The sequence below is a fragment of the Acinonyx jubatus genome, chromosome A1 (assembly GCF_027475565.1).
Source record: "Acinonyx jubatus isolate Ajub_Pintada_27869175 chromosome A1, VMU_Ajub_asm_v1.0, whole genome shotgun sequence".
NCBI classification, from domain to species: domain Eukaryota; kingdom Metazoa; phylum Chordata; class Mammalia; order Carnivora; family Felidae; genus Acinonyx; species Acinonyx jubatus.
Window position 1 is genome coordinate 104,421,141 of NC_069380.1, and position 24,680 is coordinate 104,445,820.

General features: G+C 34.7%; 1 protein-coding gene across 2 annotated transcripts in view; it reads left to right on the forward strand.

The window, feature by feature from the left end:
* Window positions 1–24,680, forward strand: part of SLC12A2 (solute carrier family 12 member 2) — a 106,596-nt gene that overhangs the window by 36,819 nt on the left and 45,097 nt on the right. For both annotated transcript variants that reach the window (XM_015067424.3, XM_027076780.2), the window contains exons 5-10: window positions 10,269–10,408; window positions 12,145–12,255; window positions 14,268–14,376; window positions 16,685–16,812; window positions 16,909–16,993; window positions 19,898–20,049. In XM_015067424.3, coding sequence (XP_014922910.2) covers window positions 10,269–10,408; window positions 12,145–12,255; window positions 14,268–14,376; window positions 16,685–16,812; window positions 16,909–16,993; window positions 19,898–20,049 — 725 coding nt within the window. The remainder of the gene's footprint in view (window positions 1–10,268; window positions 10,409–12,144; window positions 12,256–14,267; window positions 14,377–16,684; window positions 16,813–16,908; window positions 16,994–19,897; window positions 20,050–24,680) is intronic.

Genomic DNA, 24,680 nt, shown 5'->3' on the forward strand with positions numbered 1-24,680 from the left:
TTTTTTGTTTGTTTGTTTGTTTGTTTTGGTTATTTTAGATTCCACTTAGTGAAATCATGGTTTTTTTGTCTTTGTGACTTAGATCACATAGCGTAATCCTGCCTAGGTCCATGTATGTTGTCTCAAATGACACAATCTCATTCTTATTTATGGCTGTGTAATGTTCCATTATGTATACATACCACATTCTCGTTGTCCATTCGTCTATTGATGGCCAGTTAGGTTCCTTCAATATTAATTCAATGTAATTCCTGTCAAAATCTAATGGCATTTTTCACAGAAATGGGAAAAATTATCATGGAACCATAAAAGACCCTGAAGAGTCCAACAGTCTTGAGAGAGAAAAAAGCTGGAGGCATCACATTTCCAGATTTCAAACTATATTTCAAAGCTGTAGTAATCAAAATGGTATTGTAGCGACATAAAAAGGTACATAGACCTCTGGAATAGAATTGAGAGCCCAGAAATAAACTTATGCGTATAGAGTCATGTAGTATTTGACAAGGGAGCTAAGAATACTCAGTGCAAAAACAGTAGGCTCTTAAATGGGAACTGGATATTCACATGCAAAAGAAATTGGAACTGTATCTTAAATCACTCATAAAAATTAACACAAAATGGATTTAGGACTTAAATTTAAGACCTAAAACCATGAAATTCCTAGAAGAAAGTATAGGGAAAAAGCCCCTTAACATTTGTCTTGCTAGTGATGTTTTGGATACAACAGGAAAAGCACAAGAACAAAAGCAAAAATCAACAAGATGACAAAAGCAAACATCAAACAAAAAGCAACAACTTCTGAATGCACAAGAAACAATCAGTAAAATGAAAAGACAACCTACAGGATGGGAGAAAATATTTGCAAATCATGTATCTGATAAGGGGTTAATATCCAAAATAGAGAAAGAACTTACATAGTTCAATAGCAACAAACCAAACAATCTGATTTTAAAATGGGCAAGGCGCCCCAGTGGCTCATTCAGTTAAGTGTCTGACTTCGGCTCAGGTCATGATCTTGCAGTTTGTGGTTTGAGCCCTGTGTCGGGCTCTGTGCTGACAGCTCAGAACCTGGGTTCTGTGTCTCCCTCTCTCTCTGACCCTCCCCCGCTCACTCTGTCTCTCCCCAAAATACATAAACATTAAAAAAATAATAAAAACTAAAAATGGGCAAAGTACCTGAATAGACGTTTCTCCAAAGAAGACAAGTTCATGAAAAGGAGCTCAACATCACTAATAATCAGGGAAATGCAGATCAAAACCACAGTGAATTATCACCTCACACCTGTTAGAATGGTTATTTTCAAAAAGACAAGAGACCGTAAGTGCTGGTGAGGATGTAGAGAAAAGGGAACCCATTGCACTGTTGGCAGTGAAAATTGGTATGGCCACTGTGGAAAGCAGGATGGAGGTTCCTCAAAAAATAGAACTACCATATTATCCAGCAGTCCCACTTCCTTGATATTTATTCAGAGGAAGTGAAATTACTATTTGTTAGAGATGTTGCCATTCTTGTGTTCATTGCAGCATTATTCACAGTAGCTAAGCCTTGGGAACAACCTAAGTGTTCATCAGTGAATGAATGCATGAAAAAAATAACACACATTCTCACACACACAACGGAGTATTATCTAGCCTTAAAAGGAGATGTTGCCATTTGCAACAACACAGATGAACCTTGAGGGCATTATGCCAAGTGAAATAAGTTAGAAAAAGCAAATACTATATAATCTCACTCATGTGGAATCTAAAAAAGCCAAAGTCCTAGAAACAGATTGTAGAAAAGTTGCTACCAGGGGTTGATGAGCAAAGGAAGTGATGAGGAAGTTGGTCAGACTTAAAGTTACAAGCAGAGTAAGTTCTGAGGATCTAACATACAACATGCAGACTATAATTAGTATTATATACTCGAAAGTTCCTGAGAGTAGATCTTAAATGTTCTTACCATAAAACAACAGCACAAATGGAAATTCTGTGGGGTAAAGAATATATTAACCTTATGCTGGTAAACATTTTGCAATATGTATGTGTATCAGCACGTTACATTATGTGTCTTTTTAATGGTTTATTTTTTTGGAGAGAGAGTGAGCAGGGGAAGAGAGAGGGAGGGAATCCGCAGCACACACTGCACTATCTGCACAGAGCCTCACGTGGGCTCGATCCCACACACAACCTGTGAGATCATGACCTGAGCTGAAATCAAGACTGCGATGCTTAACTGACTGAGCCACCCAGGCGCCCCCATCACGTTGTGTATCTTATACAATGTTATATGTTCGTTATATCTTAGTAAATCTGGAAAATAATTAATTGACCCTACATGTGTCGGTCTGTTTCTGGACTCTCTCCTGGTACATTGTCTGCAGATTTGCCCTTAATCTAACACCATACTATCTTGGTACTGTGGTTTATAGTAATGCCTGAAGTTGGGTATTATAGCTCCTTCTACTTTGCCCTTTTGCAAAATTGCCTTGGCTATTCTAGTTCTCTTGCCTTTCCATATATATTTTAGAATTATCTTGTCAATTTTTGAGAACTGTCTTGCTGGAATTTAGATGAACTTGGGTTCAGTATAGAGATCAGCTTGGGGAGAATTAACAACTGTTAGGGCTCTCATTTCATAAATATGCTTTATCTCTCTCTAGTTCTTAAAGTTTTAGTACACAGATTTTGAGGATATTTTTTAGTATTTCCTGGTTTTTGTGCTATTGTAAGATTTAGTTTCTTACTGTTTCTTGCTGGTATATGGAAATATGATGGATTTCTGTATATTTGCCTTGTAATACTTTTGTAGTTGGGGTGTCCAGAGAAACAGAACCAATAAGGTGTGTTTGTGTCTGTGTCTAGAAAGACGTATTTGAAGGACTTGATTCACGTAATAATGGAGGCTGGGAAATCTAAGACCTGCAGGGTAGGTCAGCAGTCTGGACACCCAGAGACAAGGTGTTCTCAGTTGATGTCTGAAGGCTGTCTCCTGCAGAACTCCCTCTTGCTATGGAGAGGTTTGTTTTTGTTCCATTCAGGCCTTCAGCTGATGCAATGAGACCCACCCACGTTATGGTGGGCAAACTGCTTTATTTACATTCCACCAATTAAATGTAAATCTCCTCTAAAAACACCCTCACACAGGGCTGCCTGGTAGCTCAGTTGGTTAAGCATCTCACTCTTGGTTTGGCTTAGGTCGTGATCTCACAGTTGGTGAGGTCAAGCCCCGTATCTGGCTCCATGTTGACTGACTGGATCCTGCTTGGGATTCTCTCCCCCTCTCTGCCCCTCCCTGGCTCACACTGTCTTTCTGCCTCAAAATAAATAAACTTTAAAAACAATAATGAAATAAAAATACCCTCACAGAAACGTTCAGAGTATAATGTTTGATCTCATGTCTGGGCACCAGGGCTAGGCAAGTTGATACATAAAATTAACCCATCACAGTGTCACCTTGTTAAATTAGCTTTTGTTTTAACTGAGTCCATTACCCTTCAAATAATATATGGGATTGTTTTTCTACCTCGTAGTTGAATTAGTTTGTATTTTACATCGAATTACTTTGAAGCTCCTCTTTGAAAGCAGTTCATTTTCATAGAAAACTTGGGTCAAAATTTGATTTTGTTCAGTCTTACTCATACCTGAGGCACTGAGGATGATCACTTGTTGACTGATATTTTAACATCATTTTGGACAATAAGATTTCTTGTGCAATTTTTATCCAGGGAAGAGCACTAGTTACAACAAAAGAAAGTGTAATAGTTCAGAAGAAATTAACTGGACTTGGACAGGTTTGTTGGTGTTTCTAAATATTAAAATACCTTTCACATTAATGAACATTTAGTCCCTGCTCGCAGGTAAAAAGAGTCATGCAGTGCTAAACCGAGCCATGTGTAGTTTTTATTTTCTTAGAGTTTGAGATGTAATGACAATACAGTACTGAAGAAGTTTAGATCTTACAGCATAATGAGTGGACTTACATGGTATTGTGAATTAGTTGCCACAATAAGTTTAACATCTATCATCTCGTACAGATAGAAGGGAAAAAGAAGAAAAACATGTTATTTCCCTTGTGATGAGAACTTCTAAGAGCCATGTGTGGTTTAAGAAATGTCTGTTTTGTGGCATAATTGGTAGTAAGACATCCAGAGTGCGTGTTCAAAAGATAGTTAAGTACTGCTCCTCCCTTCCTGCCTGTAGTTTTGTGGGGTTTTTTGTCTCTGTGTACTTTAGTTTTGAAGATTCTATATAATTTGTGTTGAATTCATTTGTCCTGAATGTTCATAATAGTTTCGTAATAGTTGTATCTGATAATTCCACTTTCTACAAAGATGGATTAGTAAATGTGGTCCTAGTCAAAAATTGCTCCTTACCATGCACATGCACACTGGTTAATTATGGGTTTTTCATTTTTATGTTTCGTATCAGCAAAAGCTAAGGTAATTGTTGATTAATGCGTTACGACAAAAATTGGCAAGATACTTTACTGGGAAGTGAGGTATCAAATCCAATGACTCCTGTTTAAAAAAAGAAACAGGATAAGGTCGGTTTCTTGTAAAATGTTGGATACTTTGCAAAAACCTTTGTTACCCATTTATCATTCATGAAATTTTTTATTTCAGGTAAAAGCCGAGGAAAAGATTTTTAGTGTTTTGCCTAAGTTTAAAGTACAATTGTAATAGAGCTTTGTTTTTTTCCATGGAGTTTTAAATTAATTCTTAATAGTAATAGGCAGTCTTTTAGTGTTCATTTTACTTGTGGGACGAAATAGCAGATCACTTTGGTCTTTTCATTGCTTTACCAGTCACCTATTATACTCACTGACCTCTCTGAATCTCTGTGTACTCCTGTAAAATGAGGGGTTTGGCTTAATGACCTGTGAGTTGCTTTGTAGTACTAGAATTCCGTGAGCTTACACTTCAGCAACCACAGAAGTAAATGGAGAGGAGGGAGGGTGCTAGGTGGTGATGAAAAATTTGGGTCACCAGTCTGTCCATTCATTTTGCAGGTGTTCTGTGCTCATCCTGAATTAGGGTTGGGTTCTTTGTTTTTTACGGAAAGATATATAGATGAATGTAAGTGCCTTTTAAAAACAACTTTAACACATGGTTCATCTTAAAGGTAACTTTTGACTCCTTTTGTTGTAATCAGTGAGCTGATGAACTTGCTTGGGATCTATTTAATCTTCTCTCGAAGTCTAACATGCATGGCGATTTTTTGCTGTATCATTTTGACTAGGGTATACTTTTTAAGTTTTAAAATGATAGTTGTTGAAAGTAGATTTACAGTTTATTAGAACAATATTATTGAAGTAAAATTCACACATAGTGAAATGTAGATTTTAGGTTTACAGTTCTGTGAGTTTTGGTAAGTATATAAACCTAGCTCAATCAGAATACAAAGTATTTTTATCATACTGGAAACTTCCTTTATAATCATTCCCTCACCTCTAGCCCAGGGTGGGCTTTTATTACCTAAAAGGTACTCTTTTTGTGTCATACCTCAATATAATATTTTTAGAATTCATCCATGTCGTTCTATATGTTAGTAGTTTGCTGTAGTGTAGTATTTTACTACATACATTTTATTGTATATTACTCTGTTTTATGACTGTACATTTGTAGTAACAATAATTTGTTTATTTAGTTCCTATTGGACATTTGGGTTATTTTTAGTGTGAGGCTATTATGAATAAGCTTGACAAGAATATTCTTAGACAAGTCTGTGTCGATGTCTATGTTTTTATTCATGTTGGGAGATTATGAGTGGATTTGTTGATTCATGGGGTATTTATATGTCTCATTTATAAGAAATTGCCAAATAGTTTTCCAACGTGGTTTTACCATTTTATACTACCATGAATATATGAGACTTAAGTTTTCCATGTTACTGCCAACACTTGTTATGTATTTTTAATTATAGCTATTCTTGTAGATATTAATTATGGTAAGCATCTTTTCATGTGCTTATGACCACTTGTATATCTTCTTTTGTAATGTATTCAAATCTTTTGCCAATATTTAAATTGTGTTATCTTTTTTTATTTGTAGGAGTTTCTAAATATATTCTGAATACAAGTGATTTGTCTAACATGTGTATTATGGGTTTCCCCCCCCCAGTTTTTGACTTGCCTCTACATTTTTATAAATTTTTTAATGCTATGTTTCAGAGTGTAGAAGTTTACTATTTTGATGAAATCCAGATTCTTGTGCTTTCGTGTACAGCTTTTATCTACTGGCCTGAAATCTTTTGCTTATCCCAAGGTCTTAAAGATCTTCTTCTTTGTTTTATCTAGAATCTTTATAGTAGCTTAGGTTTTGAGTATTAGTAGTATCAAAGGAATTTTTTAATATTAGTGCGACAGAGGTTGTGGTTTTCTCCTCTTGCTACCCCACTGTGTACGTATCCACTTGTTCCTGCACCATTTTTTGAAACGACCTATCTTTTCTCTGTTGAATTAATTTTTGTGCCATTGTTGAAAAATTTATTGTGTTTTTGTCTAGACTATATGCTATTTCATTGATAAGTTTTGTTTCTCCTATTATGCTAGTTAGTATTGATTGCTTAGCTTTATAATTTCAGAGACTTCCAAATTTGGTTTTCTTTTTTAAGATTGTTTTGGCTCTTTTAGGTCGTTTGTATTTTTACATAAATTTTTGAATTAGGTGTTTTCTGCTAAATAGTAAAAAAATAAAATAAAATAAAATCTTAGTGGGGCTTTGGGATTTCAGCCTTAAAAATATTTTGGGGGGTGCCTGGGTGGCTCGTTTGGTTAAGCATCTGACTCTTGGGTTTGGCTCAAGTCATGATCTCATACTCTGTGACCTCGTTGTTTGTGACACCCAAACCTTCATCCGGCTCTGCACTGACATCACAGAGCCTGCTTGGGATTTTCTTTCTGCCCCTCTCTGTATGCCTTTCTCACTCTCTCTCTCAAAATAAACTTAAAAATCGTTAAAAAAAATCTTTTTGGAGGGCACCTGGGTGGCTCAGCCGGTTAAGTGTCCGACTTCGGCTTAGGTCATGATCTCGCGATTTGTGAGTTCAAGCCCTGCGTCGGGCTCTGTGCTGACAGCTCAGAGCCTGGAACCTGCTCCAGATTCTGTGTCTCTCAATCTCTCAGCCTCTCCCCTGCTCATGCTCTGTGTCTCTCAATAATAAATAAACATTAAAAAAATTTTTTTCTTAATTTTTTTGGGAAGAATGGTTATGTTAACAGTATTGAATCTTACAGTTGATGAAAATGGTATATCCATATATTTAGATCTGTTGTTTCTGATAGCATTGTTTTGTATTTTTCTGTATAGATGTCTCGCATATACATTATTAACTTTGTCCTTACATGTTTCATGTCCTTTGTGTCAAATGGTATTTGTAAATTTTATTTTCCATTTTTTTTGTTTCTTATATATAGAAATAAAATAGACTTGTTGTATTTTAGTCCCAGTAGTCTGTGATCTGGCTAAACATAAACAGACGTATCATCAGTTAATAGACATGGCTTACACTTTGTCTTTACAATTTTTAGGATTTTTTTCTTTTTTTTGTTGAATTAGCTAGGAGTTCCACTACAGTGTTTAATTGAAGTGGTGAGAATAGATATCATTACCTTGTTCTCAGTCTTAAATGGAATGAGTGCAGTATATCACAACTAAGAAGTTGTTAGTGGGGTTTTTGAAGATGTCATTTGTCAGATTGAGGAAGTTCTATTTCTAAATTGCTGAGAATATTTGTTCATGGTTGGATATTGAATTTTGCCATGTATTTCCTACATCTTCTGAAATGGTTATATGGTTTTCTTCCATTATTCTATTACTATCACAAATTATATAGTTTTTTGAATCTCTCTCTCTCTCTTTTTTTTTTTTTCTTGAAAGAGTGCGAGCAGGGGAGAGGCAGAGGGAGACAGAAGGAGAATCTTAAGCAGGCTCCATACTTAGAATGGAGCCCCGCATACAGCTCAATCTCATGACTGTGAGACTATGACCTGAGCCACAATAAGGAGTTGGAGAGTCAACCTATTGAGCCGCCCAGGCACCCCAGAATGTGTAATTTTTAACAAAGCAAATTTAAATTGAAGATAAATACGTACTTTATGCCAATTAGTAAAATACCAGGCTGAGAGTAGTAGGTCTTTAATACTATCTTTTGATGCTAATGAAAAAAAAAAGGAAAACAGCTTTTAAAACTGGTTTCCTCTAGGAAGCAAGAGTGGAAGTGAAACAAACGGGGCAGAGAACATTTACATCAGGAGTAAAAGTATAAGGAGAACAGCAGCTGCTCTTTTATTTTCTATTATCCATTTGCTCTTCTTATATTCTTGGAAAAAATGCAAATCTTTTAAAAATTAACAAAACCGGTATGAAACTTTAAGGTTTACACATCTTAATTTGTAAAAGATAAAATACAGTTCTGGAATGTCAGAATTTGCCTACCTTTATTCATCATTCCTGAGGTGAATTTCCCGCTCTCGTTGTTCCCACATATTGAATGCACCTGAAGATACATATTTTTTCTTCTTTGTAATAGAAAGACTTGAAATCATAACTATAAAGCATATGATGGATGAATTCTTTGCTTTTATAGGTCCTGTTGGTTATGTTTCTCATTTTAAAATTTATATTGTCAGCTGTTGAAACCCATGAGTCATTGTTGATTTCAGTTAACCTTTCATGGTGACTTAATTTTCTCATTTATGAAATCAGGATAAATAATATGTAATTCATTGTTGGTATTGGCATTAAACAAAAATAGTTTAAATCAATTTTGAGAACATATGTTAAATATAGGCTTGATAATTAGAGTATTCTAGGAATTTTCCTGTGATTAATTAGATTATGATTTAGTCTTACACTAAGATCTTTATTTGACATAAAAAACTGTCCTTATATAAGTCCATTAGAACTTTTTAGTATTCAAAAATATTTCTGGGAGATTTTTAAGTAATTTCATCTGATTAAAAACCATAAAACCAGGAGCACCTGGGTGGCTCAGTCGGGTAAGCATACAACTTTGGCTCAGGTCATGATTTCACAGTTCACGGGTTCGAACCCCATGTCGGGCTCTGTGCTAACAGCTCAGAGCTTGGAGCCTGCTTCAGATTCTGTGTCTCTGTCTCTCTCTACCCCTCCCCTGCTTGCTCTCTGTCTCTCTCAAAAATAAACATTTTAAAAAATTAAAAAATAAACATGAGTTAAAAAAATACATAAGACCAATCAATACATAGGATTAGGTTGTTGTTTTTTTTCCCAAGATTTCCAAGGTGGTGGAAATGATTAATTGGTAAAATAAGTAACTAAGGAAGTTTGGGATGGATGGATTTAAAGTATAGAATATTTTTTTTGAGAGAATTGATAGAATTAATTATAAGACCTATTATAGGTATGTCCAAAATGAAGTTTGTATATTTAGTACTTTATTAAACTATAGGATTTTTTTTTGTATTTGTCTTCATTATACTAGAAGAATAGGAGAAATGTTCAACTATTAAAAGGCATTTCATTATATGGTCTTATGAACTAAACAGTTCATTAGTATCTAAGAGAAAATGTATATAACTTCATGTAACTTCATTATTATTAAAACTAAGTTTGATAATTACCTAGAGGCCATAAATAAATTAGAATTTAGAAGAATTCTTAGAGCTAAGCGTTAGATTGACTCAAAATCATAATACTGGTTAATATTTAGGTTAGAAAAACACTTGATTCATGATAGTTCATTTAATGTCCTTGTTGACTATTGCATGTAGGCTGGATTTATTAAAATATAAACTGTATCTATTTAGGAGACCATCATATGCTTCTTTGCAGTTTCTTGTGAAATTTTCTTATGAAGTTTGCTTAGTCTTAATATTCACATTACCAACAAATTCCCATATTAATTTAAGTAACTGAAATAATCTCAACTGTGATTTTGAAAGTTACATTAACATTAAAAGCACTACTTAGAAAACCATCGGGAGATGATCTTGGTATCTGTGAATCTGAGCAGAAGGCTGTTGCCCGTTTTAGTCTAAGCTTTAGAAGAGAAAATAAGGATTTAAATAGCTGGATGATTTTATATTTGATACAGGCAGAATTCTCTGGATGTTGAGAACTGTTAATGAATGAAGTGGGTTGTTAAGAATTCTTTTGTTTCTTCCTGAAAATATGCTCACCCACTTGCTCGTTAATTTAACTGCTGTGCTTATGGGAGGCATGTGCTTTCTGAATTCTTGTGAAATTAAAAGGATTGTTTGACATTTAAAATCCTAACTTTACTACTTTTTTTGTTCTTTCTTTTAGGAGGAGCGTATTATTTAATATCTAGAAGTCTAGGGCCAGAATTTGGTGGCGCAATTGGCCTCATCTTCGCTTTTGCCAATGCTGTTGCGGTTGCTATGTATGTGGTTGGATTTGCAGAAACTGTGGTGGAGCTGCTTAAGGTAATTTCCCCTTTTAGACGTTGGTTTCCCAAATGTTTATTGAGGGGGTTATGTACCACTCCCCATGTTAGATGCTAGGAAAGCTGTCATGGACGCAAAATACGTCCTTCAAGAAGTTTAGTGTGGAAGATAGACAAAGAAAATAATGACGATACGATGTCACAAGTGGGTAGTTGTAGGAGACCTTGGCAACACAAAGGGTAATCACTTAACCTATGTCCAAGAAAGGGGGTAGCACAGGAGTGTAAGGAAGAGTTTTCCAGGGATGGGAGTCTAGGTGTTAGCAGGCAGGTCAGAGGAATGGGGCATCGTATGAAGGGAATAGGGAAGAAAAGGAAACAAAAGCCTGGAAGAGTATGGTTTGTTTAAAAAACAAAACAAAACAAAAACCCTGTAAATATTTCTTCATGACTAGAGCACAAAAATTTAAAACTAAAGAGAGGAAAAAAAGGGTCAAATCAGGAAAGGTATTGTTTGCTGTTAAATTGTGGTCTTAATCTTGATCAGAGTTAGGGGCTGGGGTGTGATCAGATTGGTGCCTAAAGAAACCCCTGGCCCTCGAGTAGAGAATGGATCTGAGGGATCACAGGTGGAGAGGGAGACCATTTAGAAGATTGTAGCTATCCTGGGAGAGGGATGCTGGCATACGTTCAAACAGTGACCAGTGAGGCTGGAGAAGTGTAGTGAACTGGAAAGATTTTTTTAAATGTTGAATGAGTGGACTTGATGATTGTTGGGCTTATGGGAAATTAGAGAAAGAGAAAGGATTTTCAGGTTTATATACAGATTTCTCAGTTGGTGATTCAAATGGAGGATAATGGCCTTCACTTCAAAATAGCAACACAGGGCAGTTTAATTTGGGATGTCTAATTTGAGGAACCTGAGTTACATCCCAGTAGAGCTGGCCAGGAAGTAGTTGATAATACTGCTCTGGAGTTCAGGAGAGCATTTGTTTAAAAAAGGCATTGGGATGTGTGTAGTTAAAGCAGTACAAGCGAAATAGGATTTGGCATATTTAAATGAGAAGAACCTTGAGAGATACCTGTAGTTGTTCATGTTAGGTTAGGCTGTAACTCTTCTTCTGCAGTAATATGCAGTACAGTAGGAAGTGTAAAATCTGAGGAGGACTGAGACTTACATTGGCATTGACCTTCTTTGTATAGGCCAAAGGGATGGAGAAAAGCAAGGGCTATAAGAAAGCAAGCAATGTAACTATTATGAATTCCTGTTTTTACATTATTTAATTTGTTAGCATGTTTTTAATGTCATTGAAATTAAACCACAAACATTTTTACTTGTAGAGTGGAAAGAGTGTGATTTTGGCCAAAAATGTATTCATTTCTTAGACAGTATAAAAGGCCATTTTCAAAAGCATGACTTGGCTAATCACAGTGAATACAAAATACATTTCTTGAAAAAATCCTGTTGGTACTGCTTTGACATACTATGATTTTTATTTGCTTGTTACCAATTTCATTTTTGATTTATGGAATCTGTATTAAATACAGCATTATTAATTTGATCATATTTTTGATATCTTGAGATAATTGTATGATACCTCAATAGTACATAGTTATTTATTCCTTTTCCTTAGGCCTCCCTATTCATTCCATAGTCATTTATCTAACTTTTTCATGTAAGGTGTTGTCATGTCTCTGAAATGTTTCAAAAAAGAATTAAATAGTTTACTTCAGTAACTAATATTGTTCATTACATTTATAATTCTCTTCTTCTAGGAACATTCCATACTTATGATAGATGAAATCAATGATATCCGAATTATTGGAGCCATTACAGTGGTGATCCTTCTAGGTATCTCGGTAGCTGGAATGGAGTGGGAAGCAAAAGTAAGCAATGACATCACTGGAATATCTGTACATATTTAATATGTCAACTTTTAGAACTTATTAGGGACCACTGTTAAGTGTGGTAATATACTTAGATTTTGAAGATTCCTTAAGTGGCCATTTTCAGAGAAATTTATGTATCAGGTTATCTTCTATCTGACAAGGTAAGGAATATTTGGAGATAACAGTCATTCCAGCATCCACTTAAACCCAGTACTTTCTAACTTTTGACTTCCTACCTTCCATCCCTTCCCCTAATCTTAATTTACATTCTTTAGAATCACTCTGGTCAGTATGTTAGGAGCCCAAATTAAACTCTTGGCTTTGTAATTTATTTAAAAGTTCAACTTCAAAAATTAACACAGGGGCACTAAACTTCAAACTAGTGCCCATAGAGATCAGAAAAGTTAATCTTGTTCCTTGCGATTGAACTCTCTGAAATCCCAACTACATAAGCCAGGGGCACTGTTACTGGAAGAATTGATGAAGTCACATGTTAACATGTAGGCAGGCCATTTGGAATTATTTCTGTACCTTTGAGAAAATATTCCTCAGCACAACTCTATTTTCCTGACTAATGCACATCCACACAGATGCTGCTGAGGATCTCTAAGTCCTTTTAGGTTTCTTCTTGTTTCCTTTTTTAAGTCATGTAAGATCACACATCTGTGCTATATATGAGCCATGATAATGTTTACCAGATCAAAAATTAGGAAAACTGTAAAGAATAAGGGTTATTTTCTTAAATCATTAGTATAAAATTAAATCATTTACTTACACATTTAACCAGTTGACTTTACTGAAAATAATAGAATTTCATACTACCTGGGACATGATTCTCATTCAAGCAGTTTTTCTTACCACAGATGACACAGGTTTTCTGGAGTATCTGCTCCACTTTATTGGGAGGTTAAGAGTGGAGGAGGAAAGGTGAGGGTAGGGGCAAAATAGTAAACAGAGTCAAATGTATAAAATTGCAGTTCTAAAATAAATGTCATAGGGATGTCATGTACTGCATGGTGACTATAGTTTACTGCATATTTGAAAGTTGCTTTTTTAAGAGAGTATATCTTAAAAGTTCTCATCACAGGAAAAGACAAATTTTTAACTCTGGTCAAGGATATTAACTAGACTTATTCTGGTCATTTCACAATTTATGTATATAAATACTGAATCATTGCATGGTACCCAGGAAACTAAAACTTTGTTACACGTCAGTTACACCTCACAAAAACAAAACAAAAAGAGTGCAGGAGGAGGGGTTGTTCTCATAGATTGTTCCCCCAGACCCATTGCTACTTAGATCCTCCTCCTGGATATTGTCTTCTTTCTGTACTTTTTCTTCGTCTTTTCCTACAGGTGTCACACATTCAGCATTGTCTTTGGACTTGGTATAAAACTTGTGTTTGTAACAGATATGTTCCCCACATCAACATTGTACTTAAGGTGGAGGGGGCAGTAAATAACCACAAAGGATGAAAAGCCTACAGATTGTGGAATTTATAGTGCTTTATGATTTACTGGAGGGCATGCACATCTTTAATTTCAGAAATACATGGGCTGGTTCTACGTTGCTATCCATTTTCTTCCGAGCATATTGAACATTTTTGGATAGTTATTCAAAGATTTTTCATTTAATAAAAGTTTATTGAGGGGCACCTGGGTGGCCCATTTGGTTAAGTGTCTGACTTCAGCTCAGGTCATGGTCTCACAGTTTGTGAGTTCGAGTCCCACGTTGGGCTCTGTGCTGACAGCCTGGAGCCTGCTTCAGATTCTGTGTCTCCTCTCCCTGTCCCTCTCCTGCTCACACTCTCACACTGTCTCAAAAATAAAGTTTAAAAAAATTAAAAATAAAAGTTTTTTGAGCACTTGCTTTGTGCTTAGTACTGTTTGAGGCTCTGGGAAAACAAGACAGTAATCCTTTCCCTCATGCAAGTTACATGGTAGTGAAAGTGAATCAGTGTATAGACATGAGAGATTTGATTTTGATTTTTAATATTTGAAATTTCTAGGCTCAGATTGTTCTTTTGGTGATTCTACTTCTTGCTATTGCTGATTTCGTCATAGGAACATTCATCCCATTGGACAGCAAGAAGCCCAAAGGTTTCTTTGGTTATAAATGTAAGTAAAAAAAAACAATTTTAAAGGTGCTTATTATAACAATTCCATTAGTAAACAAGATTAGTATATTTTAGGTTCTTTGTAATAGAATTGATTTTGGTATAGTTACTCCAATTTAGTATTGTCTCCTTTATGTATATTACAGAGTAAAATACCACTTTTATTTAACCCTTTGGTTTTTCATTATTAGCAACAAAAGGTAATAGAATGTAGAAAAATCAGTGCTATTGAGGAAAGGTGCTTTTGTTCTTTATAATTTAGGGAGTTTGTCACTGAAATGGTAACTTGTGTTTTCACATGGCTTTTTCATTCTTCACAACCCAAAGTGCCTAAACCTGTGAAAGAAACATTCATTTCTTGGTGTAATTGCAACTTAAGTTTTTCTACAGTTGTCATTAGAATTTGTGAGAATTTTCCACAGTTTTCACCTCTGTAACCCTTTTCATTCTGCATCTGATTGATGAAATTGTCATTTGTTATTCCCCAAAGTGTCTCTCTGTACTGCCCCCTCCACCCCAACTCCCCACCTACTGGATCAACCCATCCTGTCTCCACAGGGTAAAATGGAGCAGGAAACAATTGTTGCGTCAGCGTCATAGAGGCTCACCACTTAGGGTAATAAATAGACTTGTCTTCAGTTCATCAAAATTCCTGGTTTTGCAGCCCTAGAGGAAGAGACGTAGCTTTTATACTGCAGAATTGTATAGCCCAGAGCTGCTCACACAGATCTGTGAAAAGATATAGAATGTACATCAATGCATTTCTTCCTTCACGAAGTCTTACTGGGAACAAAAATTAGCTGACCCAAATTGTGCAACCTAGACCCCTAGTTGGTCTACACCCTGGTGTAAACTCACTGGTAACATACAGACCTTAGAACATTTGTGAGTAGCACTGGTTTGGCTTATATCAGACACTGACTTAGTTGGCCTGGGTGGTTTTCTGATAGGAATTGTTCCAAGGATTTTACCTGAGCCAGTGATGCTTTTTCATTCTTCACAACCCATTATTTGTGCCTTCTGGTCCTGGGTTGATAGTGTGATAATATGTTTTTATGAATGGTATTCATGCCTGATTCTAAGCTGGGCTTTAAATTCTTTATCTTCTCCATTGGGAGGACAGGTGTCTACTACGCATGCCAGAAGTGAAGTTCAGTAGCATTACTTAGGTAGTTCCTTTTCTTTATTTTATGCTCTCATAAATTGTGACATTTATTTTAATTACAAGTGATTTTTTACTTAAGTGTTTTTTTAGAATAAAAAAATTGTTTTGAGCATTTCTTTTTGCAACTTTATTTCTAAAAGAAGTGTTAAAAATTAGAGTGGATGATTACTTCTAAAAATATTCCTAGTAATTATATATTTTCTTTTTGTGACTTAGGTTGACTTCAGAATAGCTACAAATAACTGCCACGTTTTTCATTTCCTTGTGTTTCAGATCCTTGGCAACTTTACAAAAGTATTGCATAGCTATCTAGTATAGTAATAAATATTGTATAAGTAGCATATCTAGATTTATCTCAGTCTGAAGTACATAAATCTAAATAAATTTTGGAATGTGACTTTTTTTCTTGGTGACTGATACTGCTTTGCTGTCTTGCCATTCATCTTACTAAGATAGTGAGCTACCAGATGGCTCTAGCAGAGGACCTGGCGTATGGCACACACTCAGATACTGGTGGATGGGTGGATGGTTAAATGACAGTTAGTGGGTTATTTCATTGTCAAGGCCCATCATAATAGATGAAAACAGTAGGACTAGTTAAAGCTTTAATTATTGTTACAATGGAAAGGGACTTTACCTAGTTTGCTTTAGCTAAAATTCTGTGGAAGCCTGATGAATAATTCAGCATCAAAGCATAAACAGGTCAGCACTAGGAAGTAGAGAAAGCTATACAGATAGTATGTAGGTTAGACGTAAGAAAAAAATGGTTCCATGTTAGTATGATGTTTTTCTACCTCCTTTCTTGTTTCCTTGACTGACCCCAGACATTAAGAAGTTTATCCATGCTTTGATTGACATCTGGACTAGTGATACCAATCAAGGTAGAGGTGCTTGAAACATAATTAGTAAGGCATATGGACTAGTAGGCATGACCGAAGTCAAATCATCATTTTGATTGTAAACTGTTCCCTCATATAAGAAAAGAGGAATGCCAGACTTCACCTAGGAGGTATTCAAGAATTTACCAGTGACTTGAACTGAAAAAAAGCGGGGGATCGTGCATATGTATCGCTCAGACTTGACCTAAATTATAGTGGTGCAATCTGCTTTCCATTAATTGCCAAAGACATTTTGTTCTCCATAGCTGAAATATTTAATGAGAACTTTGGACCAGATTTTCGGGAGGAAGAGACTTTCTTTTCTGTATTTGCCATCTTTTTCCCTGCCGCAACTGGGATTCTTGCCGGAGCAAATATCTCAGGTGATCTTGCGGTAAGTATTACAAGGTACTGGATCACTTCTGTATAAAAAACCGTAGATGTATATTATTTTTAAAGGTAGACTTAAATTTTTTTTCTTGCCTTCTAGGATCCTCAGTCAGCCATACCCAAAGGAACACTCTTAGCCATTTTAATTACTACAGTGGTTTACATAGGAATTGCAGTATCCGTAGGTAAATAACCATATAGTTTTTTATGTGTTTCAGAAATTTCATGATGTACACACTTTAAGTATTTATTTCCATGACATTTATATTTCTAACTTTTAAATTAAAAAATATTTCAGTAAGAAAGTTTAGAGTTGCATATTTTAATTCAGAAAGAGTTTTAAATAAACTGGTAATGGTTTTATAGGCATTAGCTAAACTACCAGATGCTCTATTGTTTTTTCCTCTAAGATTTTTATTAAAGTAAATTAGAAAATTATGTAGTCTTATTTGCAAACTTAAATTTCACTGAGCTACAGTTTATAGAAAATGTAATACAATGGTGTAGAAGTAAGTGAATTTTACTTTGTGATCTTTATAAAATTTTTAATATTTTTGCTTATGGTCATTATATTTGCATGTTAATCTTACTACGTATGAAGATTGTTTCAAGACATTTAAACAGCATTTGGCATTTTCTGTCATAAAAAAATGATTCTGGTAAACAGGACATACTAAATTGAATGAAAATGGTTTTAAATCTTTTATTACATTCATGAAATCATGGCATTTTAGAACTTGAAAGGACTTAAGTGGTCAACCAGTCTCTAAATCACTGTTTTGCACAAGACTGAAAGTTTAGAGATTTCCTTACCAAGGATAACTGACACTTGATTTCAAGAAGTGTTTTCTTGGCAAAGAGAGATTTTGTTTTGTTTTATAATGAATTCTTTAAAGAATGTTAGTAAAGTAGGTTCTTTAAAATATACTAATCCAGAAAAAAAGGTAAATATTGATTTGCCTGTAATTTACATGTAGTGACTATAGATAAATTGTATTGCGTTTACTACACTTTGGTGAAACTATATACTTTACCCAGAACACATATATTCTTGAATTGTAAGCCTTGTTTTAATGTCTAGACTCAAGTTTTCCAGTTAAATCTCTGAAGTATATTATAAGAATAAAGCTTTAGTTTAAAACCAGTCTGAAGAATCAAACTCCAAAATCATAGACCACAGAGTATAAGGTTTTCATAGTATTTCGGTAAGAAAAATTTTTTAAATGTGTATTTATTTTTGAGAGAACATGAGTAGGGGAGGGGCAGTGAGAGACGGAGGCAGGGAATCTGAAGCAGTCCCTGCGCTGTTAATGCAAAGCCTGATCTGGGGTTTGTTCCCACAAACCATGAGATCATGACATTCCCATGAACCATGAGATGATGACGTGAGCCGAAGTTGGGCACTAAACTGACTGAGCCACCTGCTCACTCCAAGAAAATTGTATTTTGTCACATATTTGGTGATATGTTGTGAAGTAATGACAGAACTCTTTTTATAAACTCTCCTGTTAATTTGCCTAAATGTAATTTTGAAACTTCACTAAACAAGAATTGGAAATGCTAATAATGCTATCATGGTGGGCTAAATTAACATTTAGTAAAGGAGTTGGATTTCATTTATTCTTCCAAGTCTGTATATGTGCAAATCTCTGAAATTCATTCAGAAAAAACAAATCAATTATATATATAAGCTTAGCAAAATATTTTTGTGTTCCCCTGAAAGTTCTTGGCACAAGAAAATTTAGTTTTAATTTAAAGAAAGGTTTATATAACTGGTTATGTTTCAAATTGGAAAATAGTTACAGCAAATAAATGGTTTCTGTTTGTATGTTACCCCCTAACGCTGTTGGCCATCATACTCCTTTCATTCTGTCCACATTAGCCCTTGGAGTGTCTTTTCTCCCTGACCAGCCTACGTCAGTGGTTGTGTAACTAGTTCAAAGTAATGGAACCTTTTTTCACCCAATCACTTCCATGTAGAACATCAGAATATGAAACACTTAAAAACATACATGCTTTATAAAGGGTAGACAAGCTTCTTTTCTCCCCCCACCCAAATGGTTTCACAAGCACCTTTAAGGAAACCTGGTTTTGCAAACACTATTCTGAGAGTTAGATGAAGAAATTGAGGACAAAAAGGACTTGATGTAGGCTGTCTAATCATTAAAATGTTCTTCCTTTCAAACTTAAGTTTCTGTTTGTTGTTCACTTTAGGCTACACTGTTTATTATTTTTACTTCATATGTGGTGAGACAGGAGTGCTAAAGGGCTTCAAAAGTAAAAATATATGAAGTCTAAGGAATGGTAATTGCCAATAGTTACACATCATATGTTGTTCCAAATAATGAAATGCTTTTTTATCAATAAAGTTTTTTAAATGTCGTATTATAGAAGTTTTCAATTTTGCACAAGAGTAGAGAGCTTTTTCTAATCAACTATCACCCAGTTTCAATGAAGTTATCAAGAATTAACAATGTGTGGTTAATCTTGTTTCACCTATACCCGTTCATTCTGCCCCAAAAGTTATTTTTAATCAATTCTCCAATAATCATGTATTTCCTTAATATCAGGGTAGACTTACTTGAGCCAGAGGTTTAAACAGAATTGTGATTCATTGATACTCACATTGCTTTCCTTCACAGAAGTTTGATATTACCTGAAATCTGATCTTTGGCATGTTTCAAATATAAAATACTTGGAGCAGGAAAACATTTCTCCCATTTGTAACTCTTTCAACACAATGTGTTTATATTTGCTTAAGGACATCTTACCAAATAGACCTAGAAATGGTTTTGCTTGTTATCATTTTCCACAACCATATGTGCAGGGTTTTTAATCGTGTATTTGCAAAATACTAGTTTTTAATAATGTTTTGATTCATTAAAATATTGGGGATCATGATGCTTTTTAAATTCTATTACAGATAAATCTTTGTAAACTATAAATGCTATGAAAGTAAATGGTGAAAATGTCAGTACTTTTAACAAGTATATATTCAGTACCATAATTTGCTTTATGGATATATGTAATTTTGAAATGAATATAAATTTGAGCTATCTTACTTGTTATTATTGTACCTTGCACTTCAGGTTCTTGTGTTGTTCGAGATGCTACTGGGAACCTTAATGACACTATTGTAACAGAGCTAACAAACTGTACTTCTGCAGCCTGCAAATTAAACTTCGACTTTTCATCCTGTGAAACCAGCCCTTGTTCCTATGGCCTAATGAACAATTTCCAGGTGAGCATCATATTTATATTATACAGACACTTATGTAGAGGTTAGACTGCTATCAAATTTGGGCATTGAGATTCCAGCACTAACTTAGAAGGGAGGGCTATTGTTATTTTCTACCCAGATATCTGTTGGAAAAGTCTGTAGATAACTAATTGGGCAAATAGAAAAATTTTGAAAGGGTAAAATCTGAAGCTCTTCAAGAGCAAAAGGGCTCCCAAGGGTAACACTTCTATATTAGGGTACAATATATAGTACATATGTATGGTGTATAATTTCAGAAAACAAGCATCTCACACATGGTCATATTTCTTGGGTCTATTTCTAGGTTCTCTATTGTGTTCTATTGATGTTTGCATCTATCCATCCACTAGTACCATACATTCTTGACTAGAGTAGTTACATAAGAAGTCTTAAAGTCAAGTAGATTGATATCTACCACTTTATCCTTTTTCAAAATGGTTTTAGTTATCTTAGTTTTTTTTTATTTTCTGTAAAAATTCTAGAGTAATCTTATGTTTATCTGAAAAAAGTCTTGGTGGGATTTTGATACGAACTGCTTTAAACTTGTATATCAATTTAGGGAGAATGACATATTCACTCTATTGAGTGTTAGAATCCATGAACACAGTCTATTACTCCATTTATTTAGGTCTTTGGTTTCCTTCATCAGCATTGTGTAGTTTTCAGAATACAAGTCCTATACGTGTTTTGTTAGATTTGTGCAAGTATTTCATGTTAGTTTGAGTTTTTTAAATCCACATTTGTTCAAATGAGTTTGTTTTTCTAATTAGAGGTGTCTACATAATTGCTTTATATATAAAATCCCTTTTAAAAAAACACTCATGAGTATCAGTAGTGTTATTTAGTTAGATAAGGCCCATATAGTCCTAGTGTGCTAAACTACCATTGAACAACAGAATTATATTTTTGTTGTTGTTGTTTACTTACTTATTTTTGAGACAGAGAGATCAGGGGAAGGGCAGAGAGAATCCCAAGAAGGCTCTGCATTGTGAGCCTGACATGGGGCTTGACCTCATGAACTGTTAGATCGTGACCTGAGACAAAATCAAGAGTTAGATGCTTAACTGACTGAGCCACCCAGGCACCCCCAGAATTAAGTTCTTAATGGATGTTTGAAAGTTTGTGACCTTTTAAAACATACGAACTGTGTAAAAGATAACACTACTTGTCCAAACTTGGAGGATATCATTTCTTCTTCCTTTTATTATTATCTCTACAAGGTTCTAAAGGTAAAATGAAATTTCTGTAAAATATATGGGTTTTTACAAACAGAAGATTATACTGAATCAAAGGAAAAACTAAAAATTTTGTTTCCTGGTGTTTTTACAGTTTAGTGTAATTATAATAAACAATAATTGATGATTTATTGTATTTTAGGACAGTATAAATTTCATGTAGAATAATGAAATTTTGTAATAAAATGTTGTAACATTTTAATGGCGTTATTTTTATTTTTTGTGGTTTCAAGCAATTGTCTACATTTTCAGTGTTTAGAAATATTGAACCCAATTATATAATAACCCAATTATATAATAGAAGTTTGTTTTTTTCTAGTCACAAGACTAGGCATAGTCGTAGGCATGAAAGAAAGTATTCATACCCAGCTAATGATCCAGGCCAATTCTGACATTGATATTGTGTATGAAAGGCACAAATGTTGATCTCTGCCCAGTGACTGAAAATGCCAATCAGATTTCTGTGTTGTTGCCTTAAAATACAAAAGTGTGTTGTCTTTATCAAGTCTAGTATGGACTCAGTAAAGCAAAGAGCAGCTTGGTTTATGTAAAGCTGCTTTGCTTATACAACTAAATAAATCTTCAAAAATTTTAAAAATGCTTTGTTAAGTGAAACAAAAAAATCCTGTAAAAGCGTAAACTCATCATTTAGAGAATGAAGAATGGTACACAGAACATAAGTAACAAGCATGTAAGTTGGAGTTTGATGATGCAATCCACCCAAAACCACACTTGATAAAGCCATTGTGCATGTCTTTGTCTTTTCATACTTCAGGAAGAAAAATGACTTGGATCATTTTGTCTTAAATTTTGATTTTTACATTTATAGTCATAGGTTTCTTAATGTGTTTCTACATTTTAATGTCTTCTGAAACCACTGACTCACCATTGCTTAGTAAAGTGTGAGCCTTTTTACTGTCAGTCAAAACCCTTCATAACCAGTCTTATGTCCCACTGCCTTCTATCCACACTGAACCCATGTGGTTGCATATTTTTGCATATATACATGCACACATGCTTCTCCTAGTCTTTTCCTTTTTTTTTTTTTTTTTTGGCACTTCATTCTGCTTGGAATGCACCTACTTTTTTTCTTTTTATATGTGCAAATATTCCTTTAATCAAGGAAACCCAGTTCCATGAAGATTTTCTTGAACCTCAAATCATCAACACATACACATATATTTCCCCTATAGAAAAATCTTGACTTTTGCTTTTTTTTCTCTTACTAGAGATAAGACCTTTATTTTTGTCATCTTTGTTTCCATCATGTATTGTGGACAACACTGATGTTACCATTATTTACATTCATTATCATTATCCTTGCTATTCATATTTTATCATAAAATGGTGAGAAATGCAGAGGTTATTGAGTAAATATGTAACTAGAAAATAGGAAACTCAGCAAATTTTAGAAGGATAGCGTTTCTAGATACTAAGTGTGGAGCATTATTTACCTCCCTTCAGAGGTGATAGAAGAAGAGGAAACGTGATTTTTCCCTCAAAATTGACAGATGAAAGGTTATAGTTACATGTAATGCTTGTGGTGTCTGTTTTGCCTTAATCCAGCAAAGTATCATTTTCTCTGTACTTTGCTTTTTTTCTTCCTTTATCTCCTGTCTTTGCACTTACCCTTGGGGTCATGATGGACAGGCACACAATTTTGGATTTGAAAAGTATATATAGCAGAAATCAAGTCTGTTCATTTTTATCCTGGTCCATCTTATCTGTCCTTTATAATCTCCTTCCCCAAAGACAGGAGTTGCACTGCTAATCTAGTATTAACGACCGTGAAACATAGTGATTGTGAAAAACATATGGCATATATCTAACTACCAAAATTTGACTAAAGGGCCGAATAGAAAATCATTTAAGATTTTTTTCTCTCTGAAATGCTTACAGAGGTCAATGCTAATATTTTTTTAACCACTTTAATGTATTCTTCATTTTTAATACTAAGTCTTTTGAAAGATACAGGGAGAGCTACTTAGGTGAAACAAGGTGGAATTATCAACACATGAAACCAGATGTATGCATTGTGGCCCGGGATCATGCCTATAGCTAACTTTACATCTGGTTTAAAGTATAAAATTACAGTCAAGGGCAAAATAGTCACAAATACCTTAAAACCATATTTCCTTGTCTCCTTCTTCTTAGTTGGCACGGTCTTGGTCACTATAAATGAAAAGTAAATCTCTACTAGGGAAGTAATGAATCTAGGTAATGATCATCATTCACTACTGGTGGAACTTATAATGGATGGGTCAAGTTGACAGTACCTGAGTCCTCCAGACAATTTTCCACCTCGGTCTTGTCTTTTCACAGTTGTCAAAGATGTGGGAGGAGCAGTGCAATGAATACCTCTATACCTACCCCTTCACTTAAATTTACTAGGTGTTTATGTTTTGCCCCAGGCCTTTACCTTTGTATATATGTATAGTCTCTTTCTTCTCAAATATGTGAAAACAAATTATACACACCATAAAATGCCCATCAGTTTGAGCTCTTTGAAATATTCTATATGGGCACAGTATAGTTAGCCCACTTCAGGAATTCGTTGTTGTTGAAATACTGTTACTTAAATATATCATCCATCTTCATTTTCCCCACTTGCTCCGGTAATGTCCCTTATAGGTATTTTTCTTAGATCCAAAATCCAATCTAGGTTACGTATGGCATTGAGTTATCATGTTCTTTTAAAATCCTTTAATCTAGGAGTTTCCAGCCTGCCTGTTTTAATCTTCCAGGGTGTTGTTATTTTAAAGAGTCCAGGCATGTTACTTTGTTTTTTGCCCCTCAGTTTGGATTTATCTGGTTGTCTTCTCATGATCTAAGTGATCAATCCGTTTTTTTTTTTTTAAACTTCATTAGGGAAATTTTTGAACATGTACAAAGATAGAGAAAGCAGTGTAATGTACTTTATGAGATTTTATTAATCACCAGTGCTTGGCTGACTTTGTTTTATTTATAACTTCCTACTTCCCACATTATTTAAAGACACATCATAGACTTATGTCCTTTCAGGTAGAAATATCTCCACATTAGGTTCCGAAAGTTGAGGTCTCTTTTTAAGAAAGAGAAAACATAACTACAATACCAATCTGATAGAAAGGGAGGGAGCAAGGAAAGAAAAGACAGAAAAAGCAACCTTCTTGAGAAAGAAAAGAAAAGAAAAGAAAAGAAAAGAAAAGAAAAGAAAGAAAAAACAACCTTCTTGATGGAAGTGCACCATCTTGAAATATTCTTGCCACAGAACTTGTATTTCATCCTGATGCACTGTCTAGATATGTCAGTTCACTAGAAATACAGAGGTGAGAGCAGCAGGTTACATACCACAAGTTGGAGATGCAGTCAGTGAAATCCAGAAGTGTGAGGCTTCTC